Raw genomic sequence first — 25,226 nt, forward strand, 5'->3', positions numbered from 1 at the left:
GCTGTTTAGAAGCTATAGATTAGTGCTTGTTTTATGCCGCAGGCCAATTAAAAAAATATTGTAAAAAAAGATGTTTAAATGCAGTTATAGTATTTTAAATAAGAAAGAAAAATCTCACTGCTTGTGTAATAGATATTTCTAGGTCCAATAATTGTTGGTCTTATTTACTTGTATGAGAACAAAAAGATAATGAGACCAAGTTTTTTTAAAAAAACTGATCATGATGATTTGCATAAAAAGAGTACTTGTTAAAAAAAATAAATTATAAAATTTAATTTTAAAACAATTCAATACTAAATGATAAAAAAAAAATGCAAGTTAGTATGCGAAACCCACAACCCAAGTAGTGATTTCAAGATAACCATATAGAAAACAAATCAAAGAAAGTGTTGAAGTCGAATTTCCAACGAACTCAACATAGAAAAATAAAATTAAATGAAAAATCAACCAACAGAACAAAAAAAAACACCAGTAAAACCGAGTAAACCCTCCAAACCTTATGGCTAGACCATCTGAATGGGATAGCCTAATAGAAGGCAAAACAAGAAAAATTATGAAGTTCAATTCTAAAAAAAACCTAAAGTTCAAGGACGAAATTGAAAAAACCTTAATTTTTTTTATAAAAAAACACCGTAAAAAATATATTTGAGTCAACACAAACTGAATTGTCAAACCCGCGATCTAAATTATGAAATTGAGATAGCCTCATAAAAATAAGACCGAAAAAAATTATGAAACTTAGTCTCTAGCAAATTCATTTTTGACGAATGAATTTGAAAAAGAAAATCAATGTAAAAAAAGATCTAAAAAAGAACAATGTTAAGCTGGGTGAACTTTTCAAACTCGTAGCCCAAGTCATGAGACCGGAATTACCTCCATGGAAAAAATCATGAAATTCAATTCCTAACTAATCAAATATTGAAAGATTAAATTGAAAAAAAATCAATTGTAAAAAAGACAAAAAAAAAATCAAAAGAAAAGGAACCCAATCTAAAATAAAAACAAAATGAGAGGACAACTTTGAATTTTTTTTTATAGATAAGTGTGAATTCTAAGGAGAGGAGAGAAAAAAAAATATGAAAAAAAAAATTGCCTTCCATGTGCAACCAACCATCACACGCATCACACTGCTAGATATGTCTCTCGATGACACATGGAATGCCACAAAGATAGCAACATTCTAACACTAAAAGAAGCTGCATGTGCCTTTAAAACTCGACGAATTCCTTTACATGTTTTCGTGTGCATTGCCCATTTGCCATTACCCTTTAACCCCATTTGTTTTCTTTTTTAAATATGTTCCCTCAAGCCATAATTATTTTAGATAAATAAAGTTAAGCTTTATTTTGCAAAACTGAGCATCAACCACTCATCAAAAGTTTTCCTTGATACAATGAAATCCTTATATCTAGACAAACAAAAAAAATTGTTAAGTCCAATCTCGAAACAATTACATTTTAAGGGATAGAGTTTAAAAGAATAAAAATTGAGTAACCAGAAAAAACTTGGGGCTCATATTTTCCTTGCATGCACTTCAGTCTTTGATTCTTTTAAGAAGAGGGGGTTGAATATTTGTCTATTGTTCAAATTTAGTCCCCATAACTTAAATTATTTTAAAACAATACAACCTCATTTAATTTTGCCAAAACAAGTATCTACTTAGTGCAATTTTTCCCCTGACATTGCGAGAACCCTACTCGAAACTATCTAAAGCAAAATATCAAGTTCAATCGCAATTCAACCCAATTTAAAAGGATGAAATTGAATTTCCATATAAAACTTGAGTGACTAGAAAAAAATACCATCACAATCCATAGTAATTTTATGTCTCGGGGAACAATATTTTCCCTTAGAGTTTTAGTTTTTTTTTTTGCAATTGTAATTGTAACTAGATATTACAAAAGTTTAGGTTATATAGCATGCGTTTTTATGTGGTCAAGTTAAACCAGTAAAGAGATCAAAGCAATCTAGTATGCGTGTGCACACATATATATAGGATTATAGTTTAAGCATAAAAAATCCTAGTACGCACTATCACATACAAAGCAAAACTAATTAATGATAAAATAGTACATGTTTAAGTTGTTGACATTTATTGGAGAATCGACAATTTATTTTGTCTTGTATTGGAAAATTCTTGGGTAAGTTTAAGGCACTTACTTACTTAAGATCATAGAATCAAAAACAAGTAATAATTTGATGATGTTAATGATAAATCATTTGTCCTCAAGCTTTTATTGCTCCTCACATGATGTGAACATGATAATTATGTAATTATCCTCCCATATTCCAAGTACTCCTTATTTAAATGCATTATTAAACAAGGTTTAGGAACTAGAGAAATTTAAAACTCAAAATCCCTAAATAACAAGCACTAGATTAGGGAATGAAAAAAGTTAAAGACATGGCAAAAGGAATGGTAAAATAAGCTAAAAAAAACCACATGGAAAAAGGTTAAAGAGCTACAATTTAGTGTGATGAACATCTTCCATTTAACTCGTATCTATACTAATTTTTTGAACCTACATTGGTGAAGGATTAATCATGAGAAATAACCATAATTAATTCTCATCTTTTGACCTTAAATAACCCTTTAAAAAGAAATAAAAATTTGATAATTTTTAGCTTTAAAACCATATGTATTTCCTTTGAAAACTATTCAGGAAGATGAAGAAGATTAAATGTTCAGACTCTTTATTCATGGGTTGGATATTCATAAATGGACCAACAAAAAAATAATTCTATATGAGTAGAGAATTATTTATAAAAAACTCAAATCCGAGTCCAAAATAAATTAGCAAAAAACATAATCAAACCGACACTTGAGGCCTATGCCCGAGCCGAGCCAAGTACGTGCGCGTTAAACTCAAACTATTTTGCGAAGACTTATTTATGACTCTTCAACTTTCCACTATATAAACTACAAGAAAATCTTATTTTTTTTCTATGTGGGATACAAAGTATTGAACTTTATTTCATAAAAACATGTTAACTAAAGGTTCTTTGAGATTAATTTTTTATTTATCTATAATTTATTTTAATTATGTTAATATTCCATGACAATGAACTCCTATTAATGAATAATTTCCAATGGAATTTTAACCCTAAAAAAAAAGAATTCCACTTTAAACTTGACCTCATATATCTTTTATTAAAATAAATTATAATAGTTTAGAGATTTTTTATGTGTCTTAGTGTTCAAGAGATAAAAAAAGAAGGATGAAAGTTGGAGGGGTAATAAAAAAAAACAAAAACAAAAACACGATGAAGATTGGGCAAATGACTCAATTTATTCTTGCATAATTGAACATTTTATATGTACTTACATGTTTAATTATTATATATATTTTTTATAATATACATCCACATAAATTATTTTTTAATTTTTCGATGTGAAATAACTATATATAGCCTATATTCACATGGATTATTTCTTAACTTTTCAATGTAGGGTAACTATATAACACTTTATATTTTTACGTTTCGATGTGAAATAATTATACTATACTTCATGCCTCGTATTTTTTTTAATAACCTACATCCACTTACATTGTTTCTTAATTTTTCGATATGAGATAACTATATATGGCTACATTAACATGCATTATTTTTTAATTTTTTAATATGGGGTAACTATATATAGCAATATCCATATAAATTGTTTTTAAAATTTTTGATATGAAATAAATATGCTACACTTCACATTTCTTTTTTATAGTCTACATTCACGTAGATTGTTTGTTAACTTTCCAATGTGAGATAACTATACTATACTTTTTACCTCATATTTGTTTTTTATAGTTCACATTTACATGCATTGTTTCATAATTTTTCTATGTGAGATATTAAAATTTCAAACATATTTTTTAAAAACTTTCCGGGTTTACTTGAGTCAACCTGTGACCCACGACTCGGCTCCTTGCTTGGTCAATCTCCAGGCCGCGTTTAATAACTATGCTTATAACTAGTGTTTTTATTACTTAAGTTTGTGGAACACAAAGTTAAAGAACATTTGTTAACGATCTCGTTATCAAACACATCCTTAAATTTGTAATACTTAAGACACCATTTATTTTCTTGTTTGGAGCTGTGTTTGCGTATATTTTAAAGGTATGTTTGGTTTGAAAAATTATTAAATTGATATTCTTAGTATTTTCTATAATCTTGATATGTTTATATATAAAATAAAAAAATAAAAAATAAAAAGTATTTTATTATATTTTCAAATAATAATTACTTTAAAAAATTATGGTACACTACAATAACACACAACCAATTAGTTTTGGCCCATTGATCTTTTAGAACATAAATGTAATTTCACAACTCCTATGCTCCGTTTGTTTACTCGCAATAAGATTTTTATGAGGCTCCGTGAATTTTAATTGTTTATTAATCAAAATAAGATTGGAAGCATACACTTACTAAGAAATGTACTTACATAATTTAAATGAGTAGACAGTATAATCAAATTATAAATTTCAATTCATTTCTAAACATTCCAAACTACATGATTCGATTTTAATATTAGCATATTAAAATAATAATAAAATATATAAAAAATAATTTTAAATAAAAACAAATATTAAATTTTTGGCGACCTTTATTAAGATCGAGTTCCATGTTACAAAATTCACGATACATAAAAGTACAGAAAACAAAAGTGTCACTTCCCTCGGCCAATAGAACTGTAGAATCAAGCCTTCGCGATCCTCGTCACTTCTCTAAGACCACATCCTTGCCGTTCATATCAAGTAGAGAAAACACAAATTAACAATGTTTAAACCGTCCGATAACAAGGAGAGAAAGCACAAAGATATCCAATCTTACCCGTCCGATTCCTAACTCCAAATCTCTATAAGTAAGCCTTGACTTCACTAGATTTCAAACTTTACAAAAATTCGACGCAGGGAGGGAGCGAGAGATTCTCGAAGAGATTCAAAGTTGCCTTTTTCGGAGTATTCTATTTTCTCTTGTTCCTAATTTAGGGTTTCTGATTAAGTTCTTCGATCATTAGGGTTACTTGTTGTTTGAAATTAAAGTCTGCTTTGGGGGATTTTGGGTATTGAATTTGTGTGTTCTTGATTCGGTGTTTGAAATTGTTGGATCCTTTTCGAAGTTTACGGTTTATTTATCATTTTCGTTTCAATTAATTAATTTTTCTTGCGTTGTTATGATTGCAATTATTGATATCAACTTTCAAACCAATTTAGGATTTTTTAGACTTATAAGTTTTGATGGAACTGTTTTTTTATGTCACTAGTTGTGTAATAGTTTCAAGGTCATTCATATTTCGATAACATTTGTTGAATTGTGGTTATGTTTGCTTGCTGAGAAAATGTAAGGAAAACACATTTTCGTTCATGGCCTATGTTATAAGCTTGATCAAAGATATGAATTCTGCATAAGACGTGTGGTTTTGATTATGTTTTCTTCTGTTTCTCAAATGTTGCCCAGGAGGCCTAAAGCGAGGTGGTCAATATCTGCATGAAGTTGTGTTAATGAATGTTAAATGTTGTCTTTTATTTGTTATTTGGATGATTGTATCTGATGAATTGGTTGTGTATAGATGGCCCGTACCAAGCAAACTGCTCGTAAGTCTACTGGAGGAAAGGCACCAAGGAAGCAGCTCGCTACCAAGGTACTTTTTTTCTCTTTTATTCCATCAGGTCTAATTATTTGTGTTTTGGCGGGCGTAACTTGCAATAAATTGTGTTATTCTGTTAATTCGAAATCTCTGTTGTTTATTAATAGGCTGCTCGTAAGTCTGCCCCAACCACTGGTGGAGTGAAGAAGCCTCACCGTTACCGCCCTGGAACTGTTGCTCTTCGGTGAGTTATAAACTGTTCCTTTTTCGAAGGGGCTGTGCACTTGTTCATTGCTTGTTTCTGATTAGGTATTTTGTTGTTAATTAACTAAATGTTAATATGTTGATGTTATGCAATGCAGTGAAATCCGTAAGTATCAGAAGAGTACTGAGCTCCTGATTAGGAAACTCCCTTTCCAGAGGCTTGTTCGTGAAATTGCCCAGGATTTTAAGGTATGATTTATTGATTCGGTAGTTATTATCTTGATAGTGTTTATGGATGTGGATTTGGTGTTTCGATACTGATGATAGTGCGTTTTTTTTTTTTTTTGTGTAGACTGATCTGCGTTTCCAAAGCCATGCTGTGTTGGCACTGCAAGAGGCAGCTGAGGCATACCTTGTTGGGCTGTTCGAAGACACCAACCTTTGTGCCATCCATGCCAAACGGGTCACCATAATGCCCAAGGATATTCAGCTGGCTAGGAGGATCAGAGGTGAACGTGCTTAAGGGGGCACAAGCTGAAAGGGGAGAACACTGTTCTTTTAATCAGCAGCAGCAAAGTTTAGGTAGTTGATAGGTAGGTTTGGTGGTAGTGGTGTAAGGCTGTGTGATGGTTGGGTTAGTAGAAAGCTGTGTGATGGTGGGGTTAGTAGATGGTGTTTTATCTTGTGGGGATTGAACCTTTGATATATTTTATTCCGTTGTAACTCTGTTTGACCGGTTGTCTTTTCTTTCGTGACATGAGGCCACAAGGAAGTGGTTGCATGAACAAATGCTATATTTTTGATCTAATTCTTAGTTTAGTTTTGTTAAATCTAGAGTTTTGATCATTTTTTCGTTGTCAACTGGGAAGATGTTGGCGAAACGAATTTTTGGTTTCCGTGTAGTTTTGGGGCTTCCAGCGGTAGGTGTTTTACGCAAACTATGTTCTCAACGTCAAAATTGACGGTGGGTTGTTATGTTTGGATCTGGAAGAGGAGCTACTATGGTGTGTCCATTGTCTCTTTGCGGTGTTCTCGATAGGCGCCGCCCGTTCGGTTGAGTGCCGCCGCCTTGTCGGGGTCTTGTCTTGGTAATTTGGCAGCCTATTATTAACTGTTTGGTGATTGGTATTTTTGGTAGTATTTGTTGGCCATTTTTATATACCACAGTTAAAATAGCCCCTGTTTATTCACAGCATCTTCTCAGGAGGGATGGGACAGTAGAGAGATAATTAAGATTTAAGTTTTGTATTTTTAAAACAGAGTTTTTATATCCCTTTAAAAAATTTTATTTTAAAATTATTCGATTAAAATATTTAAAGATTAATTTACTTAATATAATTTTAAAATTTCTTTTGGGGGTTGGATATGGAACAAAGCATCACTTGATGATGTGAGGGTTGATTCGGTGCGAGTCTGTCACAATTGAAGTTGACTGTTAACCGGATTAGCCTAATAATAATAGTAGATATGATTGTAGATGTGATCACGGTTTTAAAACTTGATTTGATTGAGGGTCGTCTCGCAATAAGGTCAATAAGATCTGGATTATGTGTCGGGGGGTTAACTTAACTTATTTGTATCAATGTAAACTTTATTATTATAATTTTATAATTTTTAATTCAAGGGACAGCTTGGAGCAAAGTCAGGATCAAGAGGGTTAATTTGTGTTTACCCTAGTCAAGTCAATGTTAAGCAAGGTAAAATCTAGGTTATAGGTTAAGAGATTTAATAATTTAGGTTATAGGTTGAGAGGTTTAATACGGGTTGATTCGGGTCAATATATGGATAAAAATAATAATTATTATAATTTTGAAGTTGCGGATCAACCCTTTAAGTTGATCTTAGTTTTATAATTAAAGTTATTTTAATATTATTAATTTCAATACTCAGTATATATAAATCAAAATAAAAAAAATAATATTTAATTTTTTTAAATTAATAAGTTCGATAATAATGTATATTAAAAATAAAATAATTATATATATATTTTTTTATCTTGTATATTATTACTAAACATATTTTTATTTTTATTTTTTTTATTCTAAAAGAGTAGTATTTATATAGTTTTTAATGGAGAGGCTCTTTTATGATTTATTTTGTATGCAAAAGTTTATCATATTCTAATCTTATCGCATATTTTAAGTCTTGGTTATGATATATTTTGTAAACATGAATCTCATTATAACATTTTTCAAAATTTATTTTTTAAAATCACAATTAAAAATATTTTAAACTTATTTTAACCGCCAAAGCTATCGCAAGGGTTGGTGTGGCTTGTGCTGTTGAGACTCCCGAGTTTCGAAGCTTGAAAGGATTAATAGGCTATGTACTTCTTTTGTTTCAAAAGAGATTTTGGATATCCCGGCTCTTGCATGACGAAGAACATAGCAAAATGTGATACTTTCGTTCGGCCAAACACACTAAGGCCTGCTTTTCTGTTGGTTAGGTTCGTGCCCGCTCTCCATTGTTCAAATTTTGTCATCGTTGATGGAGTGATGCAAAATCTTTAGTTTCAAGATTTGCACCCTTTTATATGTAAAAGCGAAATGTTTGTGTGTACCGTGGTCCCTCTAGGCTCTGTAGGTTCGAATGAATTATTCAGAACTGCAACACGCCATCAACAGAATGGACCTTAGCATCAAGTTTTTGAGAAAGCCGACCTTGGCAATGCCAGTGTAATTTGCGAATAAAATGATTTCACTAGTGTCCCAGCTGCACGCAAAATATAATATGGTCTGAGGCATGGTTTTTGGCAACCTTGGTCTGAGCTCTGGCGACCAAGGCAGCGCTCGTATAGAAATGTACAAGGCGCTGATAGGCGTTCTGACATGGGTATACTTTTAAATTTTCCCAGGACTTTTAACCAGGTCATAATTAGAATGATGGTCCTCCCTGACCGTGGAAGTCAAGAATGGAATCCCTGAGAAATACAAGTCATGTGATTGCAGGGGGGCTTGCTGAGCCAAGATCAGCTGCCCAATCAGGGTTTACATAATACCTACCGTTAGGCAATAGCTGGTACGATTAGCTAAACCCCCCCTTTGTCAATGCTTCAAATCTGGGGGTAGCAGATATGATTAAGATAGTTCAACTATTCGATCAAATGCCCAAAAAGACTTGGGTAGCTTGGAACCCTGTAATGCAAACCTGCCTTCAGATTTGAAAATGCACATCTCTGATATGCTCCTCAATCACAAATGCCTACTGGAGAAAAGGTGGCATCCATGAACGCGCTGCCTGCGCCCCCCCACCCCCCAAAAAGAGCTCCCGCATCAATGCCCAAGAGGACGGTGGTATCATGGGCATCGCATCGGTTATTCGTTTGCTTATAAATGGTCATGTGGAGTGCTGTAACTTGGATGCAGAGAGGGGGCACATGCATAAGGTCGGATGGGATGTATTTGAAAAGCTTAATATTACATGTAATGTTAAAACGCATTTTCACTACTCTAACTGTCATTTGCTAAAAACGCTGGTTTCTAGCCTGATGTTTTAGTCTTCGGCAGGGCATGCGTGAAAGAGGTTGATTTGGAAGCATTGATGTATCACATTCAAAGATATTTTATAAGGTTAAGCTACAGTTTTTCCAGTCATTGTTTCAGGTTTTCCTGCCTGCTCTAGTCTTTTGTCTACCAAAAAAGCCAAAGTCTTGCAGCTGTTATAAGAAAATGGTTTTGATTCTCTTGAATCACATGTGGTGTCTTGTTTATATTGTGGAGAACATGTGTCATTTAATCTAGAGTTAACTCGCTTTAATTGGATTGAATTGCAACATTCCTGAGCTTATTGTGTAGCAGAAACCTTCCTTTTCTACTTCTCTCTGCAGAAGAGCTCAGAGGAACGTTATTTCCTGGATATTGTATGTTTGAAGTGCCTTCACTTAAAGATTACAGGGAAGATAACCTGTTTACGAACAGAGATTGTACAAGGCAAGTTCCTTCTATAGTTGAATTATCCAAAGACAGCTTATTTGAAGAGGAGTAGAATCAATTAACATTCTAAAGTTGATTATTTTGATCTTTTAATTATTTCACTACATATATTGCTCACGTCATTCTGTGCAACGGGGAAGAAGAAGTCACAGTGGACATCAAGAAGTTGAGAGGTAGTAACAGAGACAAGAGTATCTCTTCCAAGGTTCCTTGACAAATGCTCTTCATCTTCTCATTTAAGACCCTTACTCCTGGATATGGAGAAATGGCTCTTTAATGTAAGGAGCTTTGATATGAATATTGTGTTGGGGTTTCTTTTTATATACATGCGCTCGTATACATATAATATCGATGAATATATGAATGTTGAATTAAACATTGATTTTATAAAATAGAGCTATAATTGCTATTAAAAATTGAAATTAAAAGAAGAAGATTTATTTAAAAAAACAAAAACAAAATAGAATCCATTTAGATTATATAAAACTTTACTTTAATCCTTAAAGCTTCAATTTATCTATTATTTAATCCATGTTGTTTTACCAATTCATATTTCAAGTATAAACTTTATTATTTTTCATGCTTTAGTCTTTGGATGATTATTGAGGTTCTTTGGATGTTTTTAAGATTTAACAACTCGAACTCTAATTTTTTTTTTATCACTATGCGCTCGTATATATATAATATCGGTGAATATATGAATGTTGAATTAAATATTAATTTTGTGAAATAGAGCTTTAATTGCTGTTAAAAATTGAAATTAAAAGAAGAAGATTTATTTAAAAAAAAAAAAACAAAATAGAATCCATTTAGATTACATAAAACTTTAATTTAATCCCTAAAACTTCAATTTATCTATTATTTGATCCATGTTGTTTTACCAATTTATATTTCAATTATAAACTTTATTATTTTTCATGCTTTAGTCTTTGGATGATTATTGAGGTTTTTAGTGTGTTTTTAAGAGTAATCCTAATTTTTTTTTTTTTATCACTAAAGAGATATAATTAAAAACTATCACATTAAAAGACTTAAATAGACAACATGTTGTTTAATTTTTTTTTATTAAAAAAACCTAATTGTTGCTTTGCTTGCCAGGCCTAAAAGCATCCAACTTTTTTTTATATATTAGTTTTTATATATAAATCTTAATCAATATCCTTTTTTATTTTTTTAAATATGTAGTTTTAGTTTTTTTTAAATAGTAATTAATCTTTATAATTATTATATTTTAATTTCATAATAATTCAAAGAAATTATTATAATTTATTCACAATCATTCCCTCCCTCCTATATTTTATATAAACAAGTTGCATGTATAACACATTTGTTATGAGCAATGAGAATTAATATTTAAGATAAAAAGAGTATAGAATAAAAAGAATAATAAGTACATCTATCGTTTGCTTTTATTAGAAAGATTAGTTTTTCATTTTACTATGTAATTAGCGTCAACAAATTTTATTTATTTATTTATTGGTTAATAAATATTTTTAAATTATTTTATTGAGTATAAAGATCATCTTTTTATTTTTTATTTAAAAAATCTTCATTGACTCACAAACACATTTATAACACAAAGGTCTTAAAAATTAATTTGAAAGCGTGGGTCATAGGCCCAGTGGCAAAACTAAAAAAAAAAGAATTTTTGGTGACAACACCAGAGGAGGCTTCCTCCCATGGCCACGTACCTACCTGACACTGACTATTGTTTTTCAAAGCAGCATCTACAGAGAATGTTTCAGTTCTTGGAATTCTTCGCCGATCGTGTCATGCCGGCTATGAGCAACTATAATTTAACACGAGCTGACTGGGCCAATATCAACAACTCAACCGATTTCTTACCAGAGAGCCAATAAAAGATATTTTTAAATTGATTTATATATTAATTAAGATTTAATCTTCTTCCTAAATAATATTAAGAATGCACCCTTAACATCATCTAGTAAATTTTAAAAAAATGAATTCTTTTAAATACAAATTGAGAAATCAAACCCATTAAGATTGAAGGAAAACAACAAATCTCTTTGACTTTGAACCCCTTTTTATTATATATTTATATTATTCTTCAGTTTATAGCCTTTAGTATGGCCTAGTGGAAAACCCGCCAACTTGGGTTATTTCTTACATATCCAAACAAACCAAACCCAACGCTCTCTCTCTCTCTCTCTCTCTGTGATTTCTCGAAGAAAAATATTGTTTTTGAGAGATCCTTGTCTTGAAGTTTCCAAATCTAGAAGATGCATGATAACTAACAAGGAACAATTCAATAACGTTGTCATCCAAACAGAACCTATGCATTAGTTGGTTATTTCCTAGGTAAGTCGTTTCCTTTCTTGCACCTTATTTCCTTGAAGATTCCATGCGTTATTTTCTCTTTATTATGTGTCATATCTTTTAATGTTTTTCTTGTTTTGGATTTTTTTTTTTTGGCTTTGAATGGTTCTTTTGTTTCTTCCTCTCTTTGCCTCTTGAACTTTTAATATATTATTCTGTGGTTTCATGCATATATTTGGCGTGGTTTCAAAGTCCATGGAGATTTCTATGAAATTAAGAACCCTTCCTTGACTGTATCTAAGCCATTTCTGCTTCGAAACATAGCAAAGGGAACGAGCAAACATACTAATCAATCTAAAGTCTATCAAGCCCTTCCAACAACAGCCCTGAAAGATCACATACTCATCTGAGGTAACAATCCTGTTTACTTTTCAATTTTTTTTTCAATTTCCTGTGTTCCGGCCTTTGTTGTTATTCAATATCTATGTAGGATTGTATTGAATTCTCCTTTGACTGTACACAAATGTCTAATATGGGGCAAAGAGAGTTTTGTGCTTAAATTCTCATAATTCTGATAGAAACCAAACAAGACTTGCAGGATATTATTTGTTTGATCATTTCTTTGATTTGGTTAATCATGCTATTCCCAGAACTTTTTAGAAAATTTAGCTCTTCGTTGTATAGTCTGATCCTATTTGTTTTTGTTTGCTCAGTTTCTGTATTAAAACGTACACATTGAGCATTTGAGTTTCCTATTTGATGATTGACAATGGATTTTGGCTGCTCATTTTTTAGTTTTATTCCTTGGATTTCCTCCCTTTTTCAATTTCCCCCTTACTATTTCTTTCCTGTTCTACATCAAATTCTCCTTTCCAATCACCGCGCAATAGTTCAGAATTTGAGTCAAGGTAGTTCATATAATAATCATGTGTTTTTGTTCTTTGTCGTGGCTAGAACGGAATCTTTAAGAGTTGAAAAGATGCAACAAGATAAGGGGCAAGTTGAAGGGGAGCTGAGGAATTTAAAGCAGAGGCTGGATGTAGCAGAAAGGGAAAGACATAGAGCACGTGATGAGCTTAAAGAGATGAAGAAGGTGGCCGATGAGTCAAATTCCAGGTTAAAAGAAGCAATGTCTAATGGGAAGGTTGCTGATATATTTGTGGAACTCAATTCAGTAGTGGAATCATTGTCAAAATCAAATCAAGAGTTGAAGATCAAAGAAATGGCTATCACATCCTTGAAAGCTGAAGTTGGAAAGCTACGAGAGGCGGATAACTCTTTGGAAAAACTGAACAAAGAGTTAAGTAATGTTAAATCAACCGAGGCACGTACATTGGATTTATTATCCCATAGCAAGAAAAGAATTCAAGAACTTGAGGCTGAGGTACAGAAAGGGAACGAAGCAGAAACGAAGTTGCTAGATTCATTTGCCGCCCAAACGAAGCAGCTTGAGCAGACCAAGATACTGCTTGAAGAATCGAAGCTTGAGATTACTTCCCTTCGCAAGCAGGTAGAGGAGTTGGAGAAACATGATGGAGATAAAGTTTCATTGCAAAAAGAATTAGAGAGTCTCAAGTCTGAACTTCACCTGGAAAGACAGAACCGGACTCATGCTCAAGAGGGCGAAAAACATTCGGCATCGAAGACCAAGAGTCTACTCGAGGAGATGGAATTGCTTAAACGTGAACTGAAGCTAGCAAATGAAGCAGAAGAGAACAGCAAGAAGGCAATGGATGGCTTGGCAATGGCGCTAACAGAAGTTGCAACAGAATCCACTCAAACAAGGGAGAAGCTCAAGTTAACCCAGGAAGAGCTGGAGCGCTTCAAAAAGGAGGCAGAAATCTTACAGGAGAACATAAATAGCTTTGAGGACAAGCATAGAACTCTTTTGAATGAAGAAAGGAAAGAAGCGGATCGATATAAAAAAACAGCAGAGAGGTTGCAAATAGAAGCTGAAGAGTCGCTTCTGGCATGGAATGCGAAAGAGACAGGCTTTGTCGATTGTATCAAAAGAGCTGAAGAGGAAAAGTCATACGCATGTGAAGAGAACAATAAACTTCTTGAATTGCTAAGAACAGCCGAGAACATGAACAAGATAGCTAAACAAGAGAATCAGAAGGTGCGCGATATACTTAAACAGGCCCTGAATGAAGCTAATGTTGCAAAAGAAGCTGCCGGGATTGCCAGGGATGAAAATTCCCAACTCAAAGACGTCTTAGCTGAAAAAGACAATGCTTTGGTTTTCATTACTCAAGAGAACGAAAACCTTAGGATCAATGAAGCTGCAACTCTCGAGCAAATTAAAGAGTTGAAGCAGTTTCTCTCTGAAGCATCGGAAAGGGAGCTTAAAGTAGAAGATAAGGAAAACCAACTCAAGGAAAAGCCACAGAATGCAGAGGAGAAACAGGACAAAGACGGCAAGAAACTGGGCCGTACATGCAGTTTCAGTTTTAAAGAGCTAATAATTCCAAACAAACACAGGGATGTAGATGAGAACAACAAAACTACAGATAAACAAAACAACAATGATGAGGATGAGGACTCTGAAAATCCTGATCTACTTAGGGGATCAATATTTGATAAGCAAGCAGAATCACCAACCGCAGCAGTGCCTCGCAAGAAAAAATTCACAGATGTTGGAAAAGAAACAAAACCGGGTGATTATGACCATATAGACGGGGCTCATACCAATGATCCAGAGAGTGAAAGAAACTCTACGAGAAAAAGAGCATATATACGAAGATTTGGTGATATTCTACTGAGGAGAGGAGGATCACACAGAAGGGGACAATCAGTTGGTGGTGAATAACCATTTGTACTTGTTGTCTACATGCATTTAATTTTGTTTCAGTGGTATACATAGTTTATCTTTTTTCACAAGGCAAAAGTTCACCTGATCAGCTCACAATGTGAATATTTTTTTCTCATTATCCACTTGGATTACATTATTACCAGAAAAAAATAGAGAGACTTGAGGCTTCGAGGTTCTAATGCCTTATCAAAGGACCAATTTCTGACCTCAACGGTTAGATTAGTCGATCAAACCTAGCGTTTTGAATGCTATTTTATTTAATGATGCAAGGCGACGCTTCTACTAATTCTCTTCTAAATATTTCCTTCTAGTTGAGCAAATCATTTTAGGGCGAGGGCTATATTCGTATTCAAGACTTCATGAATTTGTTCTCGGAATCTGAATACTTGGGCATGCATAGAATTGTTTTTTTTTTTTTTTTTTCTGGTTACAATGCAGGGACTTTTCTGTTGAAGCTTCTGCTACTTTTCTTCCTCCATTCTTGGCAAGGCTGAATATTAAATAGTCCACAAAGCTCTTTCTTAAACTTTGAGTTTTTTTACCAATTCAAATCTTATTGGCTTTGCCCATAGACTTGTTATGATATCACTTTCACCAAATGAAACTTCTACGAAATTCCGGTGAATTTTCCAAGGTTGAGTCTCCTTCAGGTTGCAATCTACTTTATCAAGGCTACTTTCTTGTTACAGTCTCTTTTTTTTTTTTATTTAACTTGAAACGACTTCGTCAAATGGAAAACTCAAAAGAAAATATCAAACATAAACAAAATAATTTTAAAAAAATTCTATAAAAAAAAATACAAAACCTGTGACAGTGTGACCTATATAATAAGACTAAGATAAACCTATTAAAATAAAATAAAAAATAATCACAAAACCAATATAAAAAAACTAATGCAGAACGATAATATTGTAAAAGAAAATGAGCAAAACAAAGATGTTTAATAAAATTAACTTTTCAAACTCGTGATCCAGGTTATTAGATCAAAATCGCTACAAATGAAAAAAATACAGAGCCGAATACTCAATAAATCAAATGTCAAAAAATGAAACCAAGAAAAAAAAATCAATTACACAAAAAGAATCTAAGAAAAAATTTTAATTAAAAGAATGAGAGTAAAAATAAAATTAAAATTAATTAGAGGGAAACCAAAAACTTTCAATTCGAGGGTTAAATTGAATTGAAAAATATATTTAATAAAAAAAATAAATCAAAAGAATGAAGGTGAAATTAAAAAAAATAAAACAACATAAACTTTGATTGAAAGATGAAATTCAAAGCCAATAAAACTTTAACAAAAAAGCCAAGAAAATAAATTAAAAATTAAAAGAATAAGGACCGAAATGAACAAAAAACATATGAGAAATTATAATTGAAGGACTAAATTGAAAACAAACAAAATTTTTATAAAATAAAAAAGAATGAAATAAGAAATCAAAAGAATGAGGATTGAAATTAAAAAAAAAAACAAAGAGAACAATTGTTTACTTTATCTGGCGAAACAGAGAAAAGAAGTGGAAAAAAAAGATCACCGACAACAATCCGATTATCATACATATCACGTGCCACACCATGAGAAAGAGGATACAATGACGTTTTTAAAAACATGACATACGGTTATTTTTGGGTATTGAGCAATCGGATTTTTCTTAGGATAGAAATATGTTTTTTAAAAAAACCAATATGGGATTTAATAGCAGTGGAAGGCAGTAAATTAAATTTCTTCCGTATCTAAAGCGACTGTTATTTGTTTTTGGTTGTACCATTGTGTTCTTCATTTGTTAGATCAGGAGACTAAATTTCTTCAGTTGCTAGTGAGGATTCGAATTCTGTTTGCCTATTGTCACGGGGTTAATTTGCCAAGTCGCCAGCTCAAAGACTTGCACAGACTCTTGTACGCTGCCTGCCGAATTCGTTTCTGCCGCAGTCCATCGCTGCCGAATTCTAGGCAATGTGCCTTCGTTGGCGCGCCCCGCGCCTAGAGCTCTAACACCTTCCTATTTTTTTTTTCTTTTTCATTTTTTGAAAAAAAACCTTTTTTCATTGTTACTTGGGTGCGATGTCATTTCTCATAAGAAATAATGGAGATAAGAAGTCAAATTTAGGGATAAAAAGCTGGAACACATACAAAGAACAAGAAAAAATTGGACAGAAAGTGGCTGCTACAAACAAACAACGATATTGATTGAACCGAAATATAAAATTGAAATAAAACACGAAGAATCACAGATCCAAATAACAAGAACTAATTTGGTAGCTTTATAGGACACTAAAACCGCCCAAGCAAGTTCTTTCTGAATTATACATATTTTTTTTTTATTAATATAGGTGTTCGGATCAGATTATACGTACATCTACTAATCTCACGGGTCCTGAAGTTAACAACCATGTAAGCTTTCAGTGGCTTTGACGTTTGTAAGACTCGAACTGGTGATCTCTAGGAAGCAAACCTAAGTTCTGACCAATTGAACTACTCCCCTCAGGATTTACATATATTTTATAACAAGATAAACTTGTTATAATTAAAAGGACATGAAGTTGTAAATAAAATATAAATCATCTTTTTATATAGTAAGATAAACTTCTTAATGATTTAAAGTTAAACTGTTAAAATAATTGAGATCAAATACGAAAGAAGGCTACAATTCTGAATAATCTATTTATTATGAATGCATTGTCTTAATCTAAATACAAATAAAGTATATATAGATCAAACTGAAAGTATTATTCTACCCTTAATAAATAAGACTACATAAATATTATTTAACAAAACAACCTTTAATCATGATATATAGATCCATTTTCGTTATTCTTCTTTTTAGGTTTTACATCTTATGATATATGCTTTCAATTAACTTAAATAAAAAGAATTGTTTGAAAGATTCTCACTTTTAAGTTTTTTGTCTGAAAAGATAATCTTAATTAATTTCTTTAACGTATTTCACACGTGTCATCACATGATGGGAACATACTATTTAAAAATGTAATTTAATTTTTGGCTAATTTATCGGTTTTGCATATATGTATATGATAGACAATTTAAGGTAATGTTTTAATTTAATAACTTTATCCACAAAATAAAGTACACACAAAAAAAAAAAAAAAGATATTGATTGATGTTTCAACAAGACGTTGGTGGTTCCTAGTTCAATCAATGTTCCATAATCATGACTTCTAACCAGCGGCTGGTATTTACACATCATTCTCCGTCCATAGAATTGTTTGGAAGTGACTTTTAATTTTTTTTGGTTAAAAATTAATTTTTTAATATTTTTTTATTGTTTTAAGATACTAATATTAAAAATAAAATTTTAAAAATAAAAAAAATATTATTTTAATAATTTTCCAAGCAAAAAATAATTTAAAAAACAATAATTATTATATTCTTTAACATTATTCGGAGCTCTTATCACTTGAAAACAACCTAAGCTACATATTTTTTTTCATATTTAATGACTGTATGTTTAGGTTTAATAATAATATTAAGAAATTTCCTTGAACGCCTATTTATTTTTATATTTAGACAAATCTTGGTTGCGCACGTAAACATACAAACTAGTATGATACGAAGAAAAACCACCACTACAAAATATCATTTTAGTGGCAATTTTTCCATAGCTATACCAATATTTTGAATAAAATATCATTACAAGTAAAAAGATTAATAATAATACGATGCGAGACCAGTTTTTATTCCATTTAATAATTATTTATCATAAATGATAATTAATAGCTATTAAACCGAACTCAACCAATTTTACATTAATCCTAACAAACAATAGAATTATAGAACCATCCACCGTAATTAAATACCTACCTAACCAAGGCTATCAATATTTATCCATTGAGCGGACAACGTGGCAAATGTAAAAATGTCTCCCTGTTCTACACCGCCAATATTCGAAACCGTAACCTAACACCAAAACACACACACACACACACACACACACACACATTCACACCCCGTCACATCCTATTTTCGTTGCTCCTCTTTGCCTTCCCTCCTGGGTTTCCCTAAGAGAAAAGGAGAAAACGAAATCCTCTAACAATCAGAGCTAGACGCAGAAGTGAAGTTGAGAGCTCGGATAGATAAGGGATATTGAGAGAGAGTTCTTTTCTTTCTACAACAAGAGGAGAAATTAACCATGTCATATCTGGTGGGGGTAGCTTCTCAAGAGAACCACGAGGAGAACAACAACGAACGGCTAGATTTGACTCACCGCATAGATCCGACGTCCACAGATATGCTACTCCCTCATGAAACTCTTCTCAGAGCTGCCATTTCTCTCAAGAACCAGGTATGCATTTCTTATGTTTTTGCCTCTGTACAGGTCGACCTTGTAGTCCTCTGTTCACAGGTTCTTGTCATAAAAAAAAAAAAACTTGAGAAGATGACTTAAGCAAGAGAGATGTCTATTTTCTTTTTCTAAAAACATTTAAAATAAATTGTAATGCATTTTGCCGTCCGATAACCCATAATTTTCTTTTGTTTTGGCCGGATTAGTCCATTTGTAGATGAGCTTACAGTTTATCTGGCACTCTTTATCTTTTGAGAAATATTAAGTTTGAAACTCTTTTTTTTTTTTGTAGAAAAAGTATCTTTTTCTTCATTGAAATTAAAAGTTTACATATTTAGTATTTTTCCCAACTTTATGTGCAGAACATCTAAAAGGAATTTTTATCATCATTTTTCTTCAACTTTTTACCGGTAAATAACAAATATATAAAATAAGTATCTTTAAGAGAAAGAAAAGTTATATTAAAAAAATACAGCGCGTCTCGTGAGCGTGTGGTTTGGGCGATCCAAGGCAGGTGAATTATTGTGTCGTGCTATGCAGGTAGTTGAAGTGACGTGGGAAAGAGATGGTAAAACAGGTACGGGTATTGACCCGACAGTGTATACGGGTTTGCTCGGGACAGCTTTCACCTGCTTGCGGTCGTACGAAGTTACCGGTAACGAGCAGGACTTGCTGTTGTGCTCCGAGATTGTTGACACATGTTCCGTTTCCGCACGGACCTCCTCTAGGTAAATTATGGGCTGTGACCCAGAATATGCCGACATGAATTATGGTATTTGTGTAAAAAATGAGGTTAAATCTTAAAGACAACATTTTAAAGAATTTAACAAAATGAAAAATGCTGCTCTAAAACAACTGGATTGTTCTAATAATTGTTGGCCATTGGATTTCAAATCTTACCTAGTTAAGAGTCTCTGTATTCCGTGGAATTTTATTTTTTTGGATTTTTTTTAGTATGAACCAACATTAGAAAATAAATTAATGAAAAACAGTGTAATTCTTTTATTTCCATCATTAATTTTTGATTGTGAATGAGAAGTATTTTTTTTTTTCATAGCAAAAATATAAATAAGAAAGATTTTCCCATCCAGGAAAACATTTTTCGCAAAACAAATATGCATCAATCTTCTAATTATGGCACACATAAGTTGTTTTAAGTGAATGAAAAGATTTAATCTGGGTATGTAAAAGATATTTTAAGAGTGTCACTCGTTAAATTATAAAAACAAAAGAGCAATAAATAATTTTTTTCTTGATTAAGAGCAATAAATAAATCTAAGCTATCAACCTCCCCCTTGAATGAGTTTCCACATGAATGATCAGTAAGTCTTGCTTCAGTTCCATTTCAGTGAATGTCCATATCATTCATGTGGAAACAAATTCAATAACTTCGGTGGTCCAATTTGTTTAAATCGAGCAACCTTTTGTCTCCTAAATGAACCAAAATGTTTATGGACTGACGCGGCCAATTATCAAATCTTCTGTGTGAAATCGACACGGAGTGTGTTGTTGTAATAAGCAAATTAAATCAATTGCTCAAGAAATCTCAAATGCAGGAAGGTTGATATGATAGAATAAGATGAAGTAATGGTGGATGAGTATTCTTTTTTTATTTTGAAACCAGAGAAATGACCACCCTGATTGCACAGCAATGATTTTTTATCTTTTGGCTCTGTTTTCTTTTGTTCTCTCTCTCTCTCTCTCTCTCTCTCTGATATGGTTGAAGTGGTGGATGTATAGGCACATCACCTTCTTATGTGGAAGAGGAGGCTTATATGCACTAGGAGCCGTGGCTGCTAGCTACAAGGGGGACCGTAGAAGACGTGACTTCTTTGTGAATCTTTTCCTTGAGGTACCATCAAATATATCCATTTTCATCTCTATCAACATAATTCCTAATATCCTCTGTCATATATATATATAGTAGCATAATATCTTGCCTACCCAGAAGAAAACAAATTTAAGATGATATAGGAATATCTTTTGGGGCCATGAAAGATGCTTGGTCCAAGCATGTCGTTCATAAAACCCAATTATATGAGTTTGCTGTTTCACATATACTTGCACATGACCCTTTTCTTCAGAGGAGCTTTTACTGAATTTCTTCCTCTGTGGATCCAGTTCTATACATTTCATATTTGTCCGTCATCCAAAATCCTTCACTGCAGTTGGAAACACTTACTCGACATTACTTTCTTGAAGTTTATTGCTACCTTAGGCATTCATAAAAATGAAAAAAGAAAAAAAGAAAAAAGAATCTGGACAATCACAATTGGATCTTTCAAGCAATATGAGCTAAAAATCACTCAACTGCCAAGCTCAGACCTAACACTAACGAGACGATTGCTTTAATTGTTATCATGGATGCCTATATAATGGGAAGGCATCATTTGAACTTAGAAAGCTGATCAATTTGTTGCTTTCCAGATGGGGTCCAATACCTTATCTTCTTGTCTACAGTAGGTAATTTATTCCTTCTTTTTGGGAATGTGGTCCAGTAGTCTTGTGGGAACTTCCTTATTTCCACATGTTGAAAGTGATAGATTAGATGCCTCCAATGTTTGGTGCCGGTACACTGCTATGACTCATGAGACAAGCTTATAGCTCACCTTAGTGGGTGGGAACGCCTATGAGTCGTGAAACATCAATTTTGGCCTCCGTGGCTCAATCTGATACAGTACCCACTTGCAGTTGGTCTGTTCGTTGAATTATCAGCTAGGTTGCCTCTGCCCTTTGGAAGGCAAAGAGTTAGATGCACCTTCCATTATATCATGAATATCCGCGCTTGTTCTGGATTTCACTAAACATTTACTTTATCTTCACTTCGGTGCTTGGTAGCATGGCTTTAATTGCCAGATTATTATATCTTACTATTGAACACTGTATATTAATGTTGTAGTAATCTTCTCATACGTCTTTCTTTCCGGCCCTTAATTTGGAAGCGGCAGTAGTTCCAAACAAAATAAGATGATATAATTCCACAAATTGAAGGGGTCCTGCAGTGTTTTATGAGCTGTGAACTTTTTTTTTCCCTATCAGGACTCCTGCTCTTATGCTAGAACATAGAAGTACAGTATCTCTGGGGATAATTGATGGGGCAACATGCCTTATCCTTTTCTAAACCATCAAGTTTAAAAATAATGATGATTTTTCATCCAATCTAATCTGCTTAACTTCATCAAAATGACGGTGATTTTTCACCTAATCTATAACTGGGACAGTTTTTGTCAACTGACTCAATCCAATGGAAAACAACAATCTTACTATATGTTTGATTGATTTATAGGTTGCACAAGAGAGAGCCCTCCCCGTTGGACCTGAGGAAGGTGGTTTTGGGATGTCGTATGAGCTTATGTATGGGAGAGCTGGGTTTTTATGGGCTGCTTTGTTCATCAACAAGCATCTTGGCGAAGGGACATTGCCTTGTGATCTTCTTATGCCTGTTGTTGATGCTGTTTTAGCTGGGGGAAGGGCAGGGGCATCTGATAATGCTGCTTGCCCACTGATGTACAGATGGCATGGGACAAGATACTGGGGTGCGCCCAATGGCCTTGCTGGAATCTTGCAAGTGCTACTTCACTTTCCTCTCTCCATTGAGGATGTCGAGGATGTTAAGGCAACTTTAAGGTACATGATGAGCAACCGGTTCCCTCATAGTGGAAATTACCCTTCAAGCGAAGGAAACCCGAGGGACAAATTGGTGCAGTGGTCTCATGGTGCAACTGGCATGGCCATCACCCTCTGCAAGGCATCTGAGGTAGGCAATTGATACTCAGTCAAGTTCATTTGATAGTGTTTGTGCATTTGGATCCATCCATGGTGACAATTTTACATAAGGAAAAAGCTACACTACTCATGCTCAACCCAGCTTCTTCTATCACATATTATTACACTGGTTTTTTTTTTTGGTATAAACCACGCGGTGTCCTGGATGCTGGTTCAGACTAATCCACGCTCGCACCAGGTCGGCCCACAGAGGGGTAAAGTGCTCCCCAAGAGAGGATCTCCATAATATTATTACACTGGTTTAATTTCAAACATTGCACATCAAAGTTGCAAAAATTGCTGACTTGACACTGTACTTTGCTTAAGCCTAAAAGGTGATTCATGTAGCAAATTATGCACATAGTAATTGCATTTGAAAGTAGGAATAGTTGGAAATTGCAGTTATATTATAACTGCTGATAGTTATAAAGATAAGAAGACCTACAGAGTCTAACTGTTCTGGTGTATAATGAAGCAATTACCTGTTAAAATGAGAAACACATATATTGAATCCAAGAATTTTATCAGTCTAACATTGAGGCTTAATTGTTGGTGCTAACAACTCTTACTGTTTCTGCAGATGTTTCCAAATGATAGAGAGTTCCGAAATGCTGCCATAGAAGCAGGGGAAGTTGTTTGGAAGAGTGGGTTAGTGAAGAAGGTAGGCCTTGCCGATGGTGCGGCAGGAAACGCTTATGCCTTCCTTTCCCTTTATCGTCTTACTGGAGAGAGCATATATGAGGAGAGAGCAAATGCGTTTGCAAGCTTCCTGTATCATAATGCTAGTGAACTTGTGACAATAGGGGATGCTCGTGGAGCTAATCATGCCTATTCTCTTTTCCAAGGACTAGCCGGAACAGCTTGCCTTTGGTTTGATCTTCTCAAACCTGAGAGTTCCAGGTTCCCAGGTTATGAACTTTAAGTGAAACAGTTTAGCTGAAATCTACATTATGCGTGTGGAATTTAAGGCTAACATGTATGTAGTAAGAGTGTAACTTCAACGCTCTAATTCTAAATATGAAGAAAACTCGGATATAGATATCTTTCCAAGGTTATATTTACTAATGATTTGCGTCATCATGGTTCTAAATGGTTTCTCTGTGATGTCTTGCTTTTTGCATCGAGTCTTTTAATAAACTAAGCATCCACGCAAGAACGTTATACCGATGAGCCAAGCTGTTGAAGCGACGATTTGAACACAATTTGTGTCTGATAACTTGATCAAAATGTAATTGATAGACAAGATTAGACATGACTACAAACACTATAATCCTGGTTTTCTGGGTTTTTCTTCTTGTGCTCTTCAAACTATTTCCCTTAGATCCTCATCTTTGGCTGGGTGAATCTACCTGCATGCTCTATACAAGCGTGTCTTGGGTTCTATCTAATTTGATGTCAGTTGAAATGATTTGGTGGGAATGCCATCTTCACTCCACTTAATTTGGAACAAACCAATAATGCTACATGCCTGATTGGAGTCATCTGTGTGCGATCATGTGCCAAGAATGCATGGTGGCATACTATTGGAACAGCTGCTGGCGTAGGTTGTACTGTAGAGATTCATCCAATAGGGAAGTAGAAGAACTAGAACTCAATGCTTCTATTGAGTGATTTTGTACTTACCCTTTTAAGAATACGGTTTAGACTTCGATGTGTTGGGTCTCAAATCCACTCAACTTCCTAATCAAACAACACAGTCTTCTTGTCTTCTGGATCACTCATCACTTATCTATGAGTTGACACTTTAGATGTGAAAGGACGTGCACATCAGATATCACATCATTTGCAATACTGAATGGACATACTTCGAGTTAATTGTATCTGCTGGGAGAAGCCATTGATTAGTCTGAAGTTCCGGTAGCAAGAACATGCTTTTAATCTAGTCGACGTTTTACTAAATCTAAAGGGTTTTGCAAATGATGTGAGATGAGCATCACACCCTACTATTCACGAGTCAAAGTGAAGCCGTGGTGCTCGGAGAATGATCATACTGACGGGGGGTGGCTAGGTGGACTGGACTGGTCAATTTTTTAGAGGGTTAACGGTAGCTGCAAAGCACACGTGTATGATTGTTGTGGTCGATTGGTCCGATAACTCGAGGAAAATGTTTGGTAATGTGTTCCAAAAACATCTTCGCTTATCAACGGAGTAGTGATTCATTTAAATATTCTTTGATTCAGTCACAAAACCGGGGGCTTTTTTATGGTTTTTGGATTTGGTTGCGTCTGTCACTATCATCACAAGTTCCATAAGCTTGCTTGTATGGATTGACATTGGTTCCAATCGTCAAAATTACTGAAGAAGCAAAGATAACTTCACAATTATAAGGAAAATATGCTTAATTATATACGTAA

The 25,226-nt window shown here is 33.5% G+C and overlaps 3 protein-coding genes across 8 annotated transcripts in view; all 3 read left to right on the forward strand.

Annotated features, from left to right (window-relative positions):
• The window catches only part of LOC7455189 (histone H3.3), a 30,086-nt gene extending 23,468 nt beyond the window's left edge, over positions 1-6,618 (forward strand). The window contains exons 1-5 of one of the 4 annotated variants that reach the window (XM_052452893.1): positions 4,847-4,939; positions 5,565-5,638; positions 5,752-5,828; positions 5,947-6,037; positions 6,141-6,618. In XM_052452893.1, the coding sequence (XP_052308853.1) occupies positions 5,567-5,638; positions 5,752-5,828; positions 5,947-6,037; positions 6,141-6,311 (411 nt within the window). In that variant the 5' untranslated portion in view covers positions 4,847-4,939; positions 5,565-5,566 and the 3' untranslated portion in view covers positions 6,312-6,618. Of the gene's footprint in view, positions 1-4,846; positions 4,956-5,448; positions 5,470-5,564; positions 5,639-5,751; positions 5,829-5,946; positions 6,038-6,140 lie in introns of those variants that run through there. The other 3 variants (XM_006382831.3, XM_052452892.1, XM_052452894.1) reach the window with 3 other exon arrangements.
• A 5,227-nt stretch (positions 6,619-11,845) lies between these two features.
• On the forward strand, positions 11,846-15,070 carry LOC7455190 (uncharacterized). Of its 3 annotated transcripts, none has more exons than XM_002306259.4 (3): positions 11,846-12,039; positions 12,250-12,408; positions 12,952-15,070. In XM_002306259.4, exon 3 carries the CDS (start codon positions 12,977-12,979, stop codon positions 14,804-14,806), a length of 1,830 nt encoding a protein of 609 aa, XP_002306295.4. In that variant the 5' UTR covers positions 11,846-12,039; positions 12,250-12,408; positions 12,952-12,976; the 3' UTR covers positions 14,807-15,070. The 3 variants fall into 3 exon arrangements, with proteins under 3 accessions (XP_002306295.4, XP_052308848.1, XP_024456656.2); XM_052452888.1 differs by having other exon boundaries at positions 12,299-12,408; XM_024600888.2 differs by having other exon boundaries at positions 12,322-12,408.
• Positions 15,071-18,671: 3,601 nt separating this feature from the next.
• On the forward strand, positions 18,672-23,949 carry LOC7455191 (lanC-like protein GCL1). The gene is made up of 5 exons (XM_002306260.4): positions 18,672-19,107; positions 19,648-19,835; positions 20,848-20,959; positions 22,394-22,864; positions 23,453-23,949. The coding sequence occupies exons 1-5, from the start codon at positions 18,955-18,957 to the stop codon at positions 23,792-23,794; spliced, it is 1,266 nt and encodes a 421-aa protein (XP_002306296.2). The 5' UTR covers positions 18,672-18,954; the 3' UTR covers positions 23,795-23,949.
• Positions 23,950-25,226: the final 1,277 nt, after the last annotated feature.

Source organism: Populus trichocarpa, chromosome 5, assembly GCF_000002775.5.
Source record: "Populus trichocarpa isolate Nisqually-1 chromosome 5, P.trichocarpa_v4.1, whole genome shotgun sequence".
NCBI classification, from domain to species: Eukaryota; Viridiplantae; Streptophyta; class Magnoliopsida; order Malpighiales; family Salicaceae; genus Populus; species Populus trichocarpa.